Raw genomic sequence first — 20,029 nt, 5'->3', positions numbered from 1 at the left:
AAAAAAAGCAGCAGCAGCAGCAGCAGGAATAGGGTGGATGCCAAACAAAAACCCAATCTTTGGACTATAACTCCAAGTCCACCCCCACTGAATAAATCTTTGAACACAAAGCAAACAGGAAAGCAAGGGAAGACAGAGATTCGGCCACAGATCAGCAATGCAACATGTCCTGGCCTGGACGCTGGAACAGAGCCTCAAATGAAAAACTAGTGAGTTTGAATAAAGCCCGGCATTTTAGTAACATACTAATGTTTGACAATACAGCATGGTAAGATTTTATAACATTAAAAAGAAACTTGAAGTCGAATGAACAGTATGCACAAATGTTCTGAACTACTGTTAATCTAAGTGTATTCCAAATTACAACAAAACTGTGCACCATGACGAAGTGGAACATGTTCTATGCACGTGACTCTGGTTCTACATCCAAACATCAATTCTCAGGCTGGAGGGATGGCTTAGCAACTAAAGCGCTTAGACCTGCGTAGCCTAAGGACCCAGGTTCGATTTCCCAGGACCCATGTAAGCCAGATGCACATGGGGCCCCTGTGTCTAGAACTTGTTTGCATTGGCTAGAAGTCCTGGTGTGCCCATTTTCTCTAATAGATAAAAGTAAAATAAAATTTTTTTAAAAAAACCAATTCTGGGCTGGAAAGATGGCTTAGTAGTTATAAAGGTTTAACTCCTCACTACCCAAGTAAGCCAGATGCACAAGATGACGCATCCATTGGGAATTTGTTTGCAGTGCCTAGAGATCCTGGTGCACCCATTCTCTATCTGCCTCTTTCTCTTCCTCTCTCTCTCAAATAAAATATATTTTAAAACTCAATTCTTCTTAGGTACTTTTTATTTTTGAACTATTGTGATTGAGATGTTTTCTGAATTTCTTTCTCTGGAAGTTTGTTGGTATATATGAAAGTTGACTTTTGTATGTTAATTCTGTGTCCTGTAACTCTATTGACAGTGTTTATTGACCCTAGTTTTCTGGTATGTTCCATATGATCTTTTAAATATAGAATCATGTCATCTGAAAATGGGGATAATTTGATTTCTTCTTTCCCTATTTTTATACCTTTTAAATCTTCTTGTCTTACTTACTGCTCTAGGTAGGACTTCGAATTGACCTGAACTGATACTGAATTGAAGGGATAAGAGTGGACACCCTTGTCTCATTCCCAATTTTAGAGGAAATGGTCTATTTTCATCATGTGCTGTAATGTTGGCTATGGGTCTGTCATACACGGCCTTTACCATTTTCAGGTATGCGCTATCTCTTCCTGATTTTGTAGCGACTTTTGTCATGAAGGTTTGTTCAACTTTGTCAAATGCCTTTTCTGCATCTATTGAGATGATCCTGTGATTTCTGTCCTTGAGTTTATTTATACGGTGTATTAAATGTATTAATTCGCACATGTTGAACCCAACCTAGGGTGCTGCTTCTGTTAGCTTCCCACTGTTGGGGCAAAGCACCCAACCAAAGAGGAAGCTTCATCCTGGCAGAAAGCAGGGCGGGGCCAGGACGCCGGCTCAGTAATTGGGCAGGAGCAGCCTCCGAGCTGGGCTGACAGACCTCAAAGGTCTGGCCCCAGTTACACCTCCTCCAGCGATGATCTACCTCCCAAACTGCCACCAGCTGGGGACTGAGTAGGTAGGAAGCTTCATCACAAACACTGCACATTCAAATTACAACATCCTGCTCCTGATCCCCCACAGACTCTACCTCTCATGATACAAAATGCAACCTGTCGGGCTGGAGAGACGGCTTAGCGGTTAAGCACTTGCCTGTGAAGCCTAAGGAGCCAAGTTCGAGGCTTGGTTCCCCAGGACCCACATTAGCCAGAGGGGTGAGGGAACCATTCAGGGAATCATAAAAGCCTGCTGCCAAGATTCCCTTAATGTCTTTACAAACTCCAAGCCCAGGCCAAAAGAAAAAAAATCTAACCATTCAATTAAGTAGTCAGGTGCAAACAATGAAAAGCAGGTTATCTGTCCTAAAAACTCACCTTTGTTGGACACTGAACAAAACTTCTCAAACCTCACAATTCGATTGGACACTGCCTCCCCCATGTCACAGACCTGCAGGGTAACCGCCCTTTTGTTACAACAAATATGGTCTCATAATAGGAGAAAAAGATAATGACATCAAATTAAGAGACTAATGGAGAGAGGGAGGGGATATGATGGAGAACAGAGATGTAAAGGGGAAAGTGGGGGAGGGGAGGGAAATATCATGGTTTATTGTATAGTATAGAAATTTATTTTATTATTTATTATTATTTATTCATCTTATAGCATAGAATATGTCAATAAAAATTTTTTTTTAATTTAAAAATATGTTCTCACTGAATGGAATATGGCCCTCTAACACTAAAAGTGGAACCTCCACAAACTGCTACTGTTTCAAATTTTTAAGCATTTCTTGGCACCTTGCTGAAAGCCGTACTATACCTCTTGGACTCCTTAGCACTGTCTTGGCAAAAGATAAAAGAACAGAGTCAAGGCAACAGCCATACCAAAATCAAAGTGAGAATAAGGATTACTTAAGAAGAAGGAAAAGATGAGATTCAGTGAAATCCAGTACCTTAAGTTCAATAACACTATAAGCATTTGAGAAGTTTCAAAACCTAAGAAGTAAATAAAAGTAGTCTTTTTAAACAAATCAATAAGCCATTTCTAATGTTTGTATTAATTCTGACAGTTATAAAGGTGACAAACCTAAAATACACTGCCTCACTTTTAACAACAGCAAAGAAAAAAAAAATCACAAATTAGCTGAACCATATGAGGAAAATTCTAAAACTCAACTCAAACATTTCTGGAGTTCCAAAGGAAATGGTCATCCAGAATCTACCAAAGCATTCTTTGAGAATCAAGTATTGGGAGAAAAAATAAGATCTAGTAGTTCCAACGCATAATTTGATGCTTTTAAGCAATTTGGGAACTTTTGAAATAACAGATCTGCTGGAATCTTCCCGATACACCATTCTAAGGGATGCACCCTACTCCCAAAGCACCCCATCATTCAGACGACCATTCACAGGAAAAATAAGCAGATCAGCACTGTCCAGTAACATGTTTTGTCATGGTGGGAGTATTTCACATTTATATAGCATAAATACAGTAGCCCCTTAGGTGCATGTAGTAGGGATGACGTGTGATATGGCTAATATAACTGAAGAACTGAATCTCTGATTTCATTTAATTCACATTTAGATTAAAAACAGCCACATCTGGAGAGATGGCTTAGTGGTTAAGGTCCTTGCTGTCAAAGCCAAAGGACTCAGGTATGATTCCACAATACACACATAAAGCCAGGTGCACAAGGTGGTACGTGTCTGGAGTTCATTTTCAATGGCCAGAGGCCCTTGGCATACCCATTCTCTCTGTGTATATCTGCTTCTCTCTCTCTCTCTCAAATAAATAAATTAATTAAATGTTTCAAAAGAAAAAGAGTTCTAAAAATAGCCACATGTGATTCTGGACAGCCCAGAACTACCTGGTTTATGTTTAATGTCTTTTTCCTTTTACAAAATTAAAATTAAAATTTTGGTTTAAATTGGGTGATCAGAAAACTAGGCTACTTGGCCATATTCTCTTTAAGGGTTGTCATTAAAAATTTAATGAAGCAATATCTATTTTAATACTAATTCTGGGTATTTTGCAAATGGGGATTTTTTATCCAGTGGCTTTTTTTTGTTTTGTTTTGTTTTTAGACAGGGTTTCTTCATGTGGCCAAGAACTGGCCTTTCCCCAAAAGTTATGATTTTTCTGCCTCAGCCTCCTAAGGCCTGGGATTGTAGGCATATGCCACTATTCTTCATTTCATGCTTGTGGGGTTTTTTTTATTAACAAAAATCTTTTTTAAGAAAACAAAAATCGCATGAGCCAATATTTCTCTTTGTGTCTCAGTTGCCAGTAGACTCGGAGCCAAATCTAGTGTCCAGTGGAAACAACTGGTTTCTCTTAAGAACTTAGCAATATGTACTCCCTTGCTCCTCTAAGATTATCTCTGTTCTATTTATATCTCTAAATTAGTCAACATAGTGTTATCTTAAATTCTTAAGCTGACAAACTCTTTTAAATGTAGCTTTTAAAGTGATAATTTCTTTAAAGTCAAGTTTTATGTTTTTTAAGTTTAGAAGTATATTTAAATAGCAATACTAAAATTAATAAAAATAGGAAACATTTCAATAGGTCAAACTTACCAAAGAAAATATTTAAGTGCTTATTAGCAAAGTTTCCTAAAAATATCACTAAAACAGTAAAAGAGTGAGACACATACACAACTACCCTGTGCACTAATCTCCTAAACTGCCCTTTATAAACTTATTTCGCTCCTTTTACGAAATGACGTCAAGACCCTAACAGGCACTATGAGCACGAGCATTCACTTCAAAATGCTTTCTGCAGGCTTCCCTGAGAACACTGCACCGTTGTAAACCACGCGGCGAACTACTTCAGCTCTGCTTCTGTTGAACTCGTCCATGTCATGAGAACATCTGATACACCAACAGTGTATTTCCAGAAATGCCAGATGTTAAGTTCCTTGAGCATTTTAATTGTAAAACTAGTATGAGACTAAATTAAATCCCACGAGTAGAACTTCTTCACATAATCCATTAAAATTTCATCCAACAGGGCTGGAGAGATGGCTTAGTGGTTAAGCTCTTGCCTGTGACGCCTAAGGACCCAGGTTCGAGGCTTGATTCCCCAGGACCCACGCCAGCCAGATGCACAAGGGGGCGCACGCTTCTGGAGTTCGTTTGCGGTAGCTGGAGGCCCTGGCGCGCCCATTCTCTCTCTCTCTCTATCTGCCTTTCTCTGTCACTTTCAAATCAATTAATTAAAATTAAAAATAAATTCATCCAATAGCCCCTTTAAAAAGCAATTTTTAGGGCTGGAGAGATGGCATGGGAATTAGGGTACTTGCCTGAAAAGCCTAACAGCCCATGCTCAACACCCCAGAGCCCACGTAAGCCAGGTACACAAGGTGCCGCATTCATCTGGAGTTCGTTTGCAGTGGCTAGAGGTCCTGGCCTGCTCATTCTCTCTCTACTCTATCTGCCTCTTTCTCTAATAAAGTATTTTAAAAAATTGGTTTTTAGGGCTGGAGAGATGGCTTAATGGTTAAGTGCTTGCCTGTGAAGCCTAAGGACCCTGGTTCGAGGCTCGATTCCCCAGGACCCATGTAAGCCAGATGCACAAGGGGACGCACACGTCTGGAGTTCGTTTACAGTGGCTGGAGGCCCTGGCGCACCCATTCTCTCCCTCTCCCCCTCTTTCTCTCTCTGTCTGTCACTCTCAAATAAATAAGTAACAAAAATTTTTTGAAATTTATTTTTAAAATATGCATGGGGAGGCCAGGAGTGGTGGTGCACGCCTTTAATCCCAGCACTCAGGAGGCAGAGGTAGGAGGATCGCTGTGAGTCTGAGGCCAGCCTGAGACTACACAGTGAATTCTAGGTCAGCCTGGGCTAGAGTGAGACCTTACCTTGAAAAACAAAACTAAACCATGTATATCTATATCTATATCTATATCTATATCTATATCTATATCTATATCTATATCTACATATGCATGAGGTTGGGGAGATGCTCAGTGGTTAAAGGCACTAGCCTTTACTAGACGTAGAAAATGGAGAACAATAAAAATTGAGGATATATTTCAACTGGTGCATAGATACAAAAATCATCGCATAACCATTCAGACAATGAAATTCTACTCAGCAATAACAACTAAGGAACTAAATATGCAACAACTTGGGGAAATCTTAAATTCATTTGCTAAGTAGATGAAATCAAACTCAAAAGACTGTCACTTGATTTGTGTGTTTTCTGTCAGGGGTACGCCAACAGGGATGGAGGATGGGGCTATCAAAAGGTAAAGTGGGACTGGAGAGATAGCTCAGTGGTTAAGGCACTTGCCATCAGAGCCTAACAACCCTGGTTCAATTCCCCAGTATCTATGTAAAACCAGATGCAAAGTAGCACATACATCTGGACTTTCTTTGTTTACAGTGGCTAAAGGCCCTGGCGCACCCATCTTTTTTTTCTCTCTCTCCTTGCAAATAAATAAATAAAAATAAGACAATTAAAGTGGTAGCAGAAGGGATTTGTTTGTAATGATAGAACTTTTCTGTATCTTGTTCTGTTTATAAATTACATGGCATGTGCATTTGTTAAAATTCATAGAATTATACACAAAAAGGATGGTTTTTACTCTATGAAAATTTTAAATAAATGTAAGTTAGTGGGGAAAAAAAACTACATCATAAAGGAGTTGGGGTAAAGCTCAGTGGCAGAGGGTATGCACCGCGTGTGCGGGGTCCTGGGAAGAGAGGGTGGGAGACAAGGCAGGAGAAAGGAAATATCATAAAATCGTCATAATCCCATGGTAGGAAGGACTCAAAGACACCGACACAATGAATGACAAAGTATTACACTTTGAAGAAATTAATTAAGTTAAATTTAAATTAATTAATTTAAATTAATCATTAAATTAAATTAAGAAAAGCATTCCAATTTTAAGTTGAGAGCTGGGCATGGTGAAGCACGCTTTTAAGCCCAGCACTCGGGAGGCAGAGGTAGGAGGATCACCGTGAGTTCGAGGCCACCCTGAGACTACATAGTGAATTCCAGGTCAGCCTGAGCTACAGGAAGACCCTACCTCACAAAAACTGAAAAAAAAAAATGTGATTAAGTTAGCCCTGTTACCTACTTGACATGATGATTTAAAAAGTGGGGAGCTGTAAAAACGATACGAAGTTGATTTTGCTCAAAGCAAAATACTTAGTTCTTCTTCCTGAAAGCCAATATTTTACCAAAACAGTTCGTTTCAGATCGGCACGTTGCTCTCTAGTTTATTCCTATGCCTCCGGTCACTCAAACATGGGCGACCAATTCAGCTTGATGTTTCTGTTGTATTTTCAGTCTCCTCGCTTACTCTCACCCTTTGTCTCTAAATAGCTCTCTACATCACTGTTTGGATCACAAAGCCAGAAAATGCACATAGACCTGAGTGGCCCTCCAAGGGTGTGTTAGAGTCTATAAGGCTAGAACAGGTACACTGGGTTCCATTTATGCAGGAAGATTATGACTCAGAGCAGAAGTCAGTAAAATTGGTTCTTTTTTAAATACATTTTTTAAAATTTATTTATTTGAGAGCGACAGACACAGAGAGACAGACAGATAAAAGGAGAGAGAGAGAATGGGCGCGCCAGGGCCTCCAGCCTCTGCAAATGAACTCCAGACGCGTGCGCCCCCTTGTGCATCTGGCTAACGTGGGACCTGGGGAACCAAGCCTTGAACCAGGGTCCTTAGGCTTCACAGGCAAGTGCTTAACCGCTAAGCCATCTCTCCAGCCCTAAATACATTTTTTTTATTTGAGATAGAGAGAGGCAAGGAGAGAGAGAGAAAGGACACACCAGGGCCTCTAGCCACTGCAAACGAACTCAAAGCATGTGCCACCTTGTACGTCTGGCTTGTGTGGGCATTAGAGAATCGAACCTGTCTTTAAGCTTCGCAGGCAACGGCCTTATTAACTGTTAAACCATCTCTCTAGCTCTTTTTTAACTACAGGGTCTCACTCTGCAGCTCAGGATGACCTGAAATTCCATATGCAGCTCAGGCTGGCCTTAAATTCATGGCACCGTGAGTCCTAGGATTACAGGCATGCACTACCATACTCAGTGAAACTTTTTCTTAAAGTGCCTGATAATGAACATGTTAAACTCTGCAGCCCTTCAATCTGAGTGGGAACTACTTAACTGCCACTGCAGTATAGAAGTCACCATAGACAATACGTAGGAGAATTACAGGACTCCATCAGGCCAGAGTTTGCCAACTCTTGATCTAGAGGCATAAGCAGTCAGTGCAGAAGGACACGTTTCTACAACAACAGCTGCGTTCGACTGTGGCATAAGAATAACTGTGAAATCTGGACAAAACTCCCCACGTGACAACTCCAAACCGGTGTATGTGTTTTTACATGGTGTATGCATGGGTGTGCACAGATGCACACACATGTGGATGAAAGAGGAGACACTGGGAGAAGGTCTCTCACTGAACCTGAAGCTCCTGCGTTTTAAGGATAAACTGACTGACTAGCAAGGCCCGGCAACCTTCCTGTCTCTGCTGCCCCGGCAGTGTGGCCTTTTACGTGTGGGTGTTGGGCACTGAACTCAGGTTATAATGCTTGTGTAATGCTTGGCTTTTACATACCGAGCTATCTGCCCAGCCCCCCAATTCCAACTTTTTAAGTAAGTCTATACGCCACTACCATAAAGTTATAAGCAAGTTACCAAGTCTAGTAATTGCTAAAATTGTATGTATCCTTCATAGTGCAGAAAAGATTACAGTGTTTCGTGTCAATAAATAAGGCAGTGAAGAGTCACATAGTTCACAATACAAAATGTAATCTAGCCAGGCGTGCTGGTGCCCGCCTTTAAACCCAGCCCTCGGGAGGCAGAGGTAGGAGGATCGCCTTGAGTTCAAGGCTACCCTGAGACTACGGAGTGAATTCCAGGTCAGCCTGGACTTCGGTGAGACCCTACGTAGAAAATCCAAAAGCAAAAAGTAATGCAAACTGGTCTCTTGACAAGCAAGACCTGAAGTTATGGGTCAAAACCATCCACACCTTTCCTTTTTGCAATCATCTATTCCTTCTGCCTTATCTCCCCTCTCCCATTAAAGGTGTCAGTTTCTGGCTCCTTGTCTTAAGCACCCTCCCCTTATTCTTGGTATCAACAGCCCCTGACTACCAAAAATCTTTACATTTCCCAGGATCTTTTCCTCCTTTCCATGTCATTCACCAACTGTTACGGTCATACATTAACAGCAATAACGTAAGGAGCAAAGAGAGTGCCTCCAAGATGACCCATGCAAATACACGAAGAAATTGAATCTGTTTTTTTTTTTTTTAAATAAGGGCATATTTCTATTTAATCCATAGTACATCACAAATACATTAGAGATGTACGCTCCTTTTTTAAAACCCAAAGTAACCATTTGGCTCTAGTAATTAACGTTCACCACACTCTTCAGAAACCAAGTGCCTCACTGTTTCCGACCTCCACCGTGGGCTCTTCCACTTGGCTGTGCCAGCCCCGGCAGTGTTCGGCTTCGCGGCTGAGTCGTAACCTCCTCACTGCCCACCTCACCCCTCCTGCGCTGCCTCCCCTGCCCACTGCCCCACGCCACTCTGCCCCTCCACGCACAGACGCAAACACTGAACACACACCGGGTTAAAACACGCAAACGTCACGGCTGCATCCGCTCCAAATGTCTGAACACAAAGTCGAAAAGGGTCTTTCTCGTTGTCCGGCGACCCTCCTGAACCGCCCTAGTCATTTCCCTCGGTCCTCCTCCCTGTCAGCTGAAGACTCTCCTGATACTCGGCTGACACTGCCCTGAGGAGCCGGAAAGCCGGTGAGGAAGACACGGGCACCTTCTCTCAGCACCTCAGCTGGCACACCTGCTCCCTACCCATGCGTGGCCCTTCATGTCTCCTAACAGTGACTTGGTTTTGCTTCGAATTCAAATCAGTCTTTCCAAGACTGTTCCGTGGTGAACTTCTCTTATCACAGTGTCCATCGTTACATTTTTTAGAGGTTTGCCTGTGAAGCCGAAGGACCTAGGTTCAATTCCCCAAGACCCATCTAAGCCAGATGCACAAGGTGACACATGCAGCTGGAGTTAACTTACAGTGGCTGAAGGCCCTGAGGCACCCATTTCCCCCCTCAAATGAATAAAATAAAATAAATAACGTGTCACCATCCTTGTCTCTTCATTGTAGCAAAATTCTCTGACAGAATGGCCACCATCATGAAAACAAATGATCATAAATGTTGGCAGGGATGTGGAAAAAGAGGAACCCTTCTACACTACTGGTGGGATTGCAATCTGGTCCAGCCATTGTGGAAATCAGTGTGGAGGTTCCTAAAACAACTGTGTCAAATTTTAAGAAAATTTTAAGAAAAACAAAAACTCTTGATTGCTCCCTTACATCATATCTTTTCCTCAGGGGTTCCCTCATTCCTGTAATTAATTTGATATCCACCTGGTTGCTCAGGCCAAAGACCTATAGTCATTGCTGACTTATCACTTGTTACAATTACTAATCTATCAGTAAGTTCTGTCCACTACACTTTCAGAAAACTTCTTTTCCAGATATAAAGACATATAAATTTGTCAAAACTGATTTCTACACTGACAATAGATGCATTTTACTACACATAAAAAGTACAAGTTATGCCACAATACAGTGTGGTGATAAGTGGTGGTTTTGGTGACCTTTCATACAAAATAGCCATTTCTTTATTTGGTCTATCATAAGAGCTTTCTAACTGATATCCCTGTTTTTACTTTTATTCATGACAGGTTACATTCCACAAAATATTCAGAACAGTCTTTTTGAAAACTGTAAATTAGATTTTATCATTTGCCCACTCCAAGTCCTTCCAGTGGCTTCACACCACACTTAAATCCAAGTCTTAACCATGATTTTAAGGTCCAATTTCATCTAGTCCCTACCAACATCCAGCCTCTTACTGAATTAACCCTTGTTCACTGTCTCGACACACAAACCTTCAGATGCTCTGAAACCACACCAAGCAAGTTTCCAATTTAATTCTTTTTCCTGCTTATCACTATATTATTTCAAAAACTCTTCACATCATCCCATATAACTACACATGACTCTATTAGTAATCAATAGACAAACAGTTGCTTAAGCTACCAAGAAGTGGATCGGAAATGAATGCTCCTTATTGGCTTTCCAGTTGGAAAACTAACCAGCATCAGTCACAGAGACCCTAAAACATCAGATTAAGGGGCTTACATATTATCTAATAGGCCAGTAACACAACCTTAAATACTTTACTTGTTATTTTTCAAATCCCAAGATAAAAGGTTTGTAAAGAGCAAATGAGGAGCACTTCTACAATGTTAAACCATACTGCATAATATATTTTAAAACAAGAAAAAGAAATTTTATGATATTGAAAATCAGGAACCAATTATGACTTTTTGAGAAAAAGCTTCTGACTTCTCTTCAATCCTACCATAATTAAAAATTAGATGGGATATGAACTCATAGATAAAAATATGCTCAATTACAGAGAACAGAGATCTAAACACATCATATATAATACATGCTTATAAATAATGGTTCATACCAGCTATTACAGAGCTCCTACCAGAATCTAATTCTGCAACATAGTTAAATTAGTATCATAACCACAACCTGCCAACATCAAAGCAGCTTTCTGGAACACCTGTAGAACCATATATAAGGACACATTTGGGGGCTGGAAAGATGGCTCAGCAGTTAAGGCGCTTGCCTGCAACGCCCAGTGACCTGGACTCAGTTCCCTAGTACCCACATAAAGCCAGGTGCTAAAAGTGCTGCATACATTTGGAGTTCGTTTCCAGTGGCTAGAGGCCCTGGCGACCCATCCCCTCAATCAAAATCAAAAGGAAAGGACAGGAAGTAAAGAGAAAACTGACAGCACATTCTTTCTTCCAAACTTACTGCCAGTGGCCAGTCTTAGCCCTTGCTGAGAGCTCTACCAGCTGGTCTACTACTGGGAAGTACATGATCTGGGGCCAACAATGAATACAGGAAGGTTACAAAAACAAAAAACAAAAACTATCATCTCCAAATTTGCTGCTGCCTCCTTCCTCAAGGTGTACTGCTCTTCTCATAGACAAATAAGAGCAAATCTGGTTTTTTGTTCTTCCCTACTATCTTCACGCCACTGACTTTCAAATTCATGCTGAAGTGAATGGGTTTTCCAAGTACTTTATCTCAGGAGTCAAGAATGGGGGGAGGGGCTAGGGAGATAGCTTAGCCATTAAGGCACTTGCCTACAAAGCCAAAGGACCCAGGTTCAGTTCCCAAGGACCCACGTAAGCCACATGCACAAGGTGGCTCATGCATCTGGAATGTGGAGTTTGTTTGCAGCAGCTGGAGGCCCTGGCGTACCCATTCTCCCCCCACCCCAAATAAATAAATAAATAAAAATAAAATACTGCTATAAAAGAATGGGTACTTAGGGGTGGAGAGGTAGCTCAGCAATTAAACATGCAAAGCTTTGCAGCCTGTGTTCAATTCCCCAGTACCCACAAAAGCCAGATGATGCGATACACAAAAGAGGTGCATGCATCTAGAACCTGCTTGTGGCAGGAGGCCCTAGCACGCCAATATCTAGCGATCTATCTCGTTCCCTCTCTCTCTCTCTCTCACTCTCTCTCTCTCTCTCTCTCTCCTCTGTCCCAAATAAATTTTAAAAAAATTTTTTTCAGGCTGGAGAAGATGGCCTAGTGGTTAAGGCATTTGCCTGCAAACCCAAAGGACCCAAGTTCAATTCCCCAGGACCCAAGTTAGTCAGATGCACAAGGGGGTGCATGCATCTGGAGTTGGTTTGCAGTGGCTGGAGGCCCTGATGCACCCATTCTCTCTCTGTCTCTCTCCCTCCCTTTCTTTGCCAAATAAATTTTAAAAAATATTTAAAAATATATTTTTGCAAAAAACAGATACTTGATAAGGTAGAAAACATTAGTTTTAAATGCTGCTTCTTTTTTTTTTTGCTGCTTCTTTCTTAAACTTTAAATATGCATGTTATGAACCTTGTTAAAATGCAGATTCTAGTTTCCAAGTATTCCAAATGCTCCTGAGTCTCAGACATAGTTTTTAAGTAGTAAGATTCTAAAAGGCAATGGTGGGCTAGATAGATGGCTCAGCAGTTAAGGCACTTTCCCGGCAAAGCCTAACAACCCAGGCTTGATTCCCCTGTACCCACGTAAAGCAGATGCCCAAAGTGGTGCACGCATCTGGAGTTCATTTGAAATGGCTGGAGGCCTTGGTGTGCCCATTCTCTGTTTTCTCTCCATCGCTCTCTGCTTGCAAATAAAGTATTTTTAAAAATTAAAATAAATAAACAAATAAAAGGCAATGGCATGAATACCTAAGACTGTATCCCCAGAACCCATGTGAAGCCAGATGCAGGACAGCAGGATGGGAGGCAGAGGCAGGAGAATCTCCCAGAAGCTCACCGTCAGCTAACATAGTAAAAACAACGCAGTTTGAAACAACGTGGAAGGCAAGGAATGACACCCAAGGCTGTCCGCCGATCTCCACACACAAGCTGGGCATACATGTGTGGCGCACACACACACACACACACACACACACACACACACACACACAATGTACACAGACCTCCAAGGATACAGTCCTAATAAAATACTGTTATTTCTTTTTATAGTTTATGCCTTCTGCTCTAATTTATACTGGATCTATTTTCTTAGCCTCAACATTTGTAGTTTATCCCTAGTACTGCTTGCTTTCATTAAATCAACATCTCTAAGTTCCTTTTCTCTCTTTATTCTTCCACACCCCTAAAGTAACGTCGAAAATGTAAAAGCAGGGTTGGGATGCAGCACATGCAAAGTCCTGAGTACAATCCTCAGCATTGCAAAAATAAAATTCGCTGGTAGAAATGTTCTTACTGTGTGTTCCAAGCTATTCTAAACCCTTTAAATATAGTCTAATTCGGCACACACATATAATAATTTAAGAGTTTTTTTGTTTTTTTTTTTAATGGTAAGGTTTCACTCTCGTTCCACCTGACCTGGAATTCACTAAGCAGTCTCAGGGTGGCCTCGAACTCAAAATGATCCTCCTGCCTCAGCCTCCCGAGTGCTGGGATCAAAGGTGTGCGCCACCACACACAGCTGTAATTGTTGTTTAAGTATCAAAAGGAGGATTGAAAAACCAAACTACCAGACTACAGCTATGAGTGTAGAAACTAGGCCCGATCAGTATCTGTCAAAAGAGCCCTAAGCAGGGTAAGGTAAAAGCACTGTTAGCTAAAACTAATTATTAAAGCCAACTTTTATATAATAAAAATACTTTAAGTCTCTCTTTATGGGTTCATTTACAAATAAAATTCCTACCTATCAAACAGATATGATATTCTCTAGCATTATCTCTTGTTTGCTTTAAGGAACATTTCTAAAGAAGAGCAAGTAAAAGTTCAGAATTATTTAGAAGCATATGTCTAAAAATCATAGACCATCCAAATGCTTCCAATGTTAAATTCAGACCCAATGATAGTCACTTATCCCAAAGATGTGCCATAATGCCCATCCCTCCAAGTAGCCCAGCCATCTACTCAACAATAATCACGTTAGGGTTTCACTACTGTTTTCACCTTCATCACATTAGCAAGGTTAAATATTGCTCAAGGTGGGAAAGGGGATGTCAAAGAGCAATGGTAGTGAAGAAAACGAATTTTCTTTTTTGGTGGGGGCTCTGTAGCTAAAGAAAGCCAAAATCTTATAGTGATCCTCTGGCCCCAGCAAAAGCCACCATTCCTCACAAGAAACTGACATTTTACTTTCTTTTCAATTTTTTTGATACAGGGTCTCACGTAGCCTAGCAACCTCAAACAAACTACAGATCCTCCTAACTCCACCTCCTAAATGTTGGGATTACAGGCGTGCACCACCATACCCAGCCAAAAAAAAAAACAGATTTTTTTTAACCTTTTGAGCACATGGGAATTTGAATTACAGACAAGTAGCATCCCCAAGGATACCCAACTGGATGGAAGAAATGAAACTCCCTGTATCATACATATGTTTACTGTATCTATCTCGGTGTATGCACATGGATGTCCTAAGCCTGGACTGTAAGCTCCCTGAGGGTAGGGAGGGTGTCATTTCTGACTCTAAATCAGCAGTAGCTGGTATAAAGCAGGCAATTTGTTTTGATAATTTTTTGCCTGATTTTAAAATAGCAATCCTCACAAGCTCAAAATAAGAACATTCAGAAGTTAGTTCCCAAATAAATGTATGAGCAGAGCATTTCCTTTATCTAATAAAAGGATGTCAAAAAGAAAGGTTATTACCGACATGAGATCACAGCCCTTACGGTCAAAGAAATGAGCTTTATTTTGCAGTGATACTGCTTAATCACCACAATAAATCAAAACCCAAAGGATCAATTGCTTAAGATGAACTCCCCACCCCCACTAAGAATTCTTGTTGCTTTCCTCAAGTGGAAAGGAGAAAAATCACACACCAGTGCTACTAATTGCTTCCTTAAATCCTGCCAAGAAATGTATCCCATTAGGCAATTAAAAGAAAATACAGTTGCCTGACTAAGCATTTCACAAAAGAATTTTTAATGCTGTGTGGACTGCATTCCATCATTCAAGTAGTGAAAAAGTCTTTCTCTTCAAGAAAAAAATATTTTTTCAAAAAGAACAAAATAAAAACACCAGCTGTACAATACAAACTTATATACTAAAACATGTTACATTAAAATTTTACACGCCCATAGCCATTCCTCACCTTCTCAAAATTGTATTATCTTAACATTAATGATAAATGACCTTAAGACCAAATCTTCTGTACTTAGTGTCATCTCAGTTACAGTCCTCTGAGCCATATCAAAAAAAAAAGCAGTAATTAAAATTCGCAGGGACAGTACCCACAAGCAACAGCGCACACCACAACGCTTGTTAACCAGCAGCCGCCCCGCCCGGCATATGAACACCTGTGCACTCCAGAAAGGTAAATCTGCTTCTCAAGACCTAGGGTTGAAGCCCCAAAGAGTTTTAGGCCACAGGACAGCAATCTCCAACCCTAAGCACATCTTACCATTTCTTTGTACACTCAACCATCAGCTCCTGGTAGGAGGCCACAAACTGGAACTTCGATGCATGCTTCCCCACACGCTGCAGTCTCTTCCAAACTGAAGCCATGGCCAATGGACTTGGAACAGTTCTGCTTCAAACACAAGGCAGCTTCAATAAGGCAGAGGGTGCAAAGCAAAAGAGCTCTGCATGTACGCCTGCGGTGTTGAAGACAAAAACTCAACTACAGCTTGAAATGATGCTGGAGGTCCATAAGTTCTTCTCCCTGTTTCACAGGGTAAATCCCATCTCAGAGGAACGTGGTCCAGTCAAGAACAGTATCAGAAACATCGACAGGATGAGCGAGAGGAGGTTCCCTCGTGTAGATACCAGCATGCCACCTCGGGGACTACGTGTGACGTGGATTCTGCAGGACTGAAAAGCAAAACAAAAGACAAAAACCGGAAAGGATATGAGAAAAGCTGCGTGAGGGGTGAGTTAACCACCCACGTTGGATAAGGGTTGCAACAACCTCGGTCATCTGCATGTTTCTTCGAAACAATGAAACAAAACACGGGCCTCAAGAGCCAGCGACACCAAGGATGCAAGATGCCAAGGAGGAAAGGCCAATTTAACACCGAGGACAAGGTGCGACATCATCACACTATCAGGTAATGACGAGCAACGATCGGGGGAGACACACACAGAAAACGGGGTGCGTGGGGGGGGGAAGCTGTCATCCTCCAGGTAAGCATCACAGGAGGGCGGCCTGAGCGGGAAAGTCTGCGGGGGGGGGGGGGGGATGCTGCTTAATGCCCACCGTCACCGGGGGCCGTGGCGGGGAGGAGGAGGGAATGGTGGAATGTTTTTAAAATAAACTTTATTATTATTATTACTATTATTGTTATTTCTGCAGCCGGTAAGTAATAGTCTCGAGTTCTAAAATATGTGCTTGGAACAAACTAGGGAGCAGGGAGGGAGTGCAAAACGAATGGGAAAAGCAGGAGTGGAGGGAAACCTCAAGGCAACGAGGAAGAGGAGCAAAGTCCCCCCCCCCAGCTCTTGGCCTTTTGGGGCTCCCCCCCCACCACCACCAGCAACCACTGCCCTTGGCTGCCAACAGGAGCGAGGTGGAAAAGTCCTGCCTGGACTTGAGGCGACGACCAGCAGGGGCAAATGCATCTGGCGGCGGGGTGGGGTTCGGGGGTGGGGGTGTGCAGGGTCTCCCTCCCCCCATCCCCGTGCAGCGCCGCGCGGCCCCTGTCATGCAGACGTGCCCGCGGCCCACCCCCCCCCCCCACGACCCCCGTCGCTCCGCTCTCGGCCAGCTCGGTGTCCCGGGCCCCGCCTCTCGCCCACCCCGGCCCGGCCCGGCCCGGCCCCCTCCCCACCTCACACCTCTCTAATCCCGCGGCCGGGCTGAGGGCGGCCCCGCGCCCGGCTCACATCCGCTCCGCCGCCGCCTCCACCGGCGAGTCCTCCTCCTCCACCATGCCCGCCGGAGCCGCATGGACCGGGGCGAGCCACGCGGGGAGCTGCCCGCGAGCCCGGGGAGACTCTTCCCGCGGAGGATACCCCCTCCCCGCCCCCCGACCACCACCGCCGCCGCCGCCGCCCGCTCAATTCTGCACGCCCCACTCCCCCTGCCTCCCTGACCGGTCGGCCCTGGCAACGTTGCCCCCCACCCCCCAACCCACCCACCCACCCACCGACCGACCGCCCGACCGCCCTGGCCAAGCCTGGCAGGGCTGCGGCTCAGCGCCCGGCACCCCCTCCCCCGCCTCCCTCCTCCTCCTCCGCCGCCGCCGCCGCCGCCGCCACCATCATCATTACCTCCCCCGCCGCACCGCGCACACTAACCCTACCCACGGCGGCGCGGCCCGCCCCGTCCGCCGCGCGGCCATTGGCCGGCGCCTCCGCCCGCCGCGCTGCCATTGGCCGGCGCCTCCGCCCGCCGCGCTGCCATTGGTCGGCGCCCCTGCGCGTGTGCCCCGCCCACCCGGACGGGGAGTCGGGGGGCGGGGAGGGGAGGGGAGGGAGGAGCCGGAGTCGCTTCATTGGCTAGCACGCGCGTCCGTCATCTGAGGCTCCGCCCACAGGAGCCGGCCCGGAGCGCGGGTGCAAGGGTCTCTCTCTCACTCTCCCCAGCCTTCTTTTAAAAATAAAATAAATAAATGAATCAGTTAATTAGTTTACGGGGGCTGGAGGGCTGGCTTAGCCGTTAAGGCGCTTACCTGCATAGGCCAGAGGACTCAGGTTCGATTCCCCAGGACCCACGTAAGCCAGCTGCACCAGGGGGGCGCGCGCATCTGGATGGAGTTGGTTTACAGCGGCTGGAGGCCCTGGCGCGCCCATTCTCCCATTCTCTCTCTCTCTCTCTCTCTCTCTCTCTCATAAATAAACAAAAAAGTTTATAAATAAATAAATAATTGGAAAGCAGCTGAGAACAGGCTGCCCATTGCTCTGAATGGCTGGGAAGGGAGAAGGGAGGAGTGCTTACGATGAACTGGAAAATAACTGTAGACGGCCACCGTCTTTCCCTGGGTTTCTGCTGCCGGCCGGTTGTAAAGGGCCAGTTTGGGGGCGCGGAGCTGGGCCGCCCTGGGGTCTGTGGCTGTGCAAATGCTCTCTCCTATCCCCACCTAGGCCATGCTCCTCCTCCTCTAGCAGCTTGTTTTGTGCACATACACACACGCGCACACGCACGCACACGTACATGTCTTTACTTCACCTGAGATGATGATGATGATGATGATGATGATGATGATGATTCCTTGACAAACTCCCAAGGAAGGGATTCGACACCACCCCGCTCAAAGGTTCAGTCAACTGGTGCCACAGTATGCTGAAACTAGACAAAAATGTGCGGTTTCTTCTGATTTTGATTGTTCTACATCTCTGTGAACCTTAGTGTCTCTTGTTCGTTTTCTTGTCTCATCATCCCCTGGGGTATGAACCATGGATGGATTTGGGGTGTAGTTGGCTATTTTTTAAGGGTGGTTAAAGGTGAAAGAGAGGATGAGGGGCCTGGAGAGATAGCTTAAGGGTTTAGAGGGCTGCCTGCGAAGACTAAGGACCCAGGTTCGATTCCCCAGCACCCACCTAAGCTAGCTGCACAAGGTGGTGTGCATGCGTCTGGAGTTGCAGTGGCTGGAGTCCCTGGCATGCCCATGCTTTCTCTCTCCATCTGCCCCTCCCCCCCTCTGTCTCCCCCTCACTCAAATAAATAAATAAAATATATATTTTTAAGACAGAAAGGATGAAATAACCTAAAGCATGTGATAGCCAGGATGTTGAGCCGTTTCAAAAGAGCCAGGCTCTCTCTCGGCATCTCACGCTAGCCTGAAAATCCGCTTCTGCAGCCCAGGGCTGGTCTTGAACCAGCTCCTGGTGTCTTAGGCCTCCTGAGTGCTGCCTTGATTTGGGGGAGGGGGTTGTTATTGTGTATAAATTTTGGGGGGGTTCAAGGTAGGGTCTCACTCTAGTCCAAGCTGATCTGGAATTCACTCTGTAGTCTCAGGGTGGCCTCAAACTCATCGCGATCCTCCTTCCTCTGCTTCCCCGGGTGCTGGGATTAAAGGCGTGCGCCACCACGCCCAGCATGTTTTTAACTTTTTGATTGAGAGTTTCTGTACGTGCACATACTATAATTTTAACATAATTCCTCTTCCATTACCTTTTTTTTTTTTTTTTTTTCAAGGTAGGGTTTCACTCTAGTTCAAGTTGACATGAAATTCACTATGTAGTCTTAGGGTGGCCTCCAACTAATAGGGTTCGCTGTGAGTAAGACTATGCAGTCGTAGGGTGGCCTCCTACCTTGCCTCGGGAGTGCTGGGAGTTAAGGCATGCACCACCATGCCTCGCTTCCATTACCTTTTGTCGCCCCTCCCCCACCCACGTTCCACTGAACCCCTTCTTTCCAACTAGTCCTTCTATTTTGATACGTTCCCTTCCCCCCAATCTATGTCAAAATGGTGGGCTCAATAGTGACACTATGGGATCATGAATGCAAGGGTCACTTCATGCCTGGAGTAGCATGTTCTGAAGTACTTGGTTTTGGTTGGGGCTGCAGCTGGCCTCTAACTCACCACAGAGCCCAGACTGCGCTCAAACCTACTATCCTCCTGCATCTGCCTTCAGGGTGCTGGGATCACAGGTGACAGCCGCTGCCTTGGGTCTCTTTTGAGGATATGAAAGTTATAGACACTTTCCCAAGGGTGAGAAAAGATCCTGTCTCCCATTGCGTTCAATTTTAGGGTTCACAGACATTTGGGGTAGAGAAAGAGGACTAATGATGCTAGTAGAAGCCACATTTAGGAACTAGCAATAAAGTTGAAAACAAACTAAGAAAGTGGCTGGGGTATGGCTTGGTGGGAGGGGGAAATGAA

At 44.2% G+C, this 20,029-nt stretch overlaps 1 protein-coding gene across 9 annotated transcripts in view; it reads right to left on the bottom strand.

The window, feature by feature from the left end:
• Positions 1 to 17,491, bottom strand: part of Ehbp1 (EH domain binding protein 1) — a 265,866-nt gene extending 248,375 nt beyond the window's left edge. For 5 of the 9 annotated variants that reach the window (XM_045137247.1, XM_045137254.1, XM_045137251.1 and 2 more), the window contains exons 1-2: positions 17,033 to 17,055; positions 15,667 to 16,076 (exon numbers count right to left, since the gene is read on the bottom strand). In XM_045137247.1, coding sequence (XP_044993182.1) covers positions 15,667 to 15,770 — 104 coding nt within the window. In that variant the 5' untranslated portion in view covers positions 15,771 to 16,076; positions 17,033 to 17,055. Of the gene's footprint in view, positions 1 to 15,666; positions 16,077 to 17,032; positions 17,174 to 17,474 lie in introns of those variants that run through there. The other 4 variants (XM_045137250.1, XM_045137248.1, XM_045137249.1 and 1 more) reach the window with 4 other exon arrangements.
• Between the last annotated feature and the right edge of the window lie 2,538 nt (positions 17,492 to 20,029).

Source organism: Jaculus jaculus, chromosome 18 (assembly GCF_020740685.1).
Source record: "Jaculus jaculus isolate mJacJac1 chromosome 18, mJacJac1.mat.Y.cur, whole genome shotgun sequence".
In the NCBI taxonomy this organism is placed as follows: Eukaryota; Metazoa; Chordata; class Mammalia; order Rodentia; family Dipodidae; genus Jaculus; species Jaculus jaculus.
This window is presented reverse-complemented; position numbering and strand designations above follow the sequence as displayed.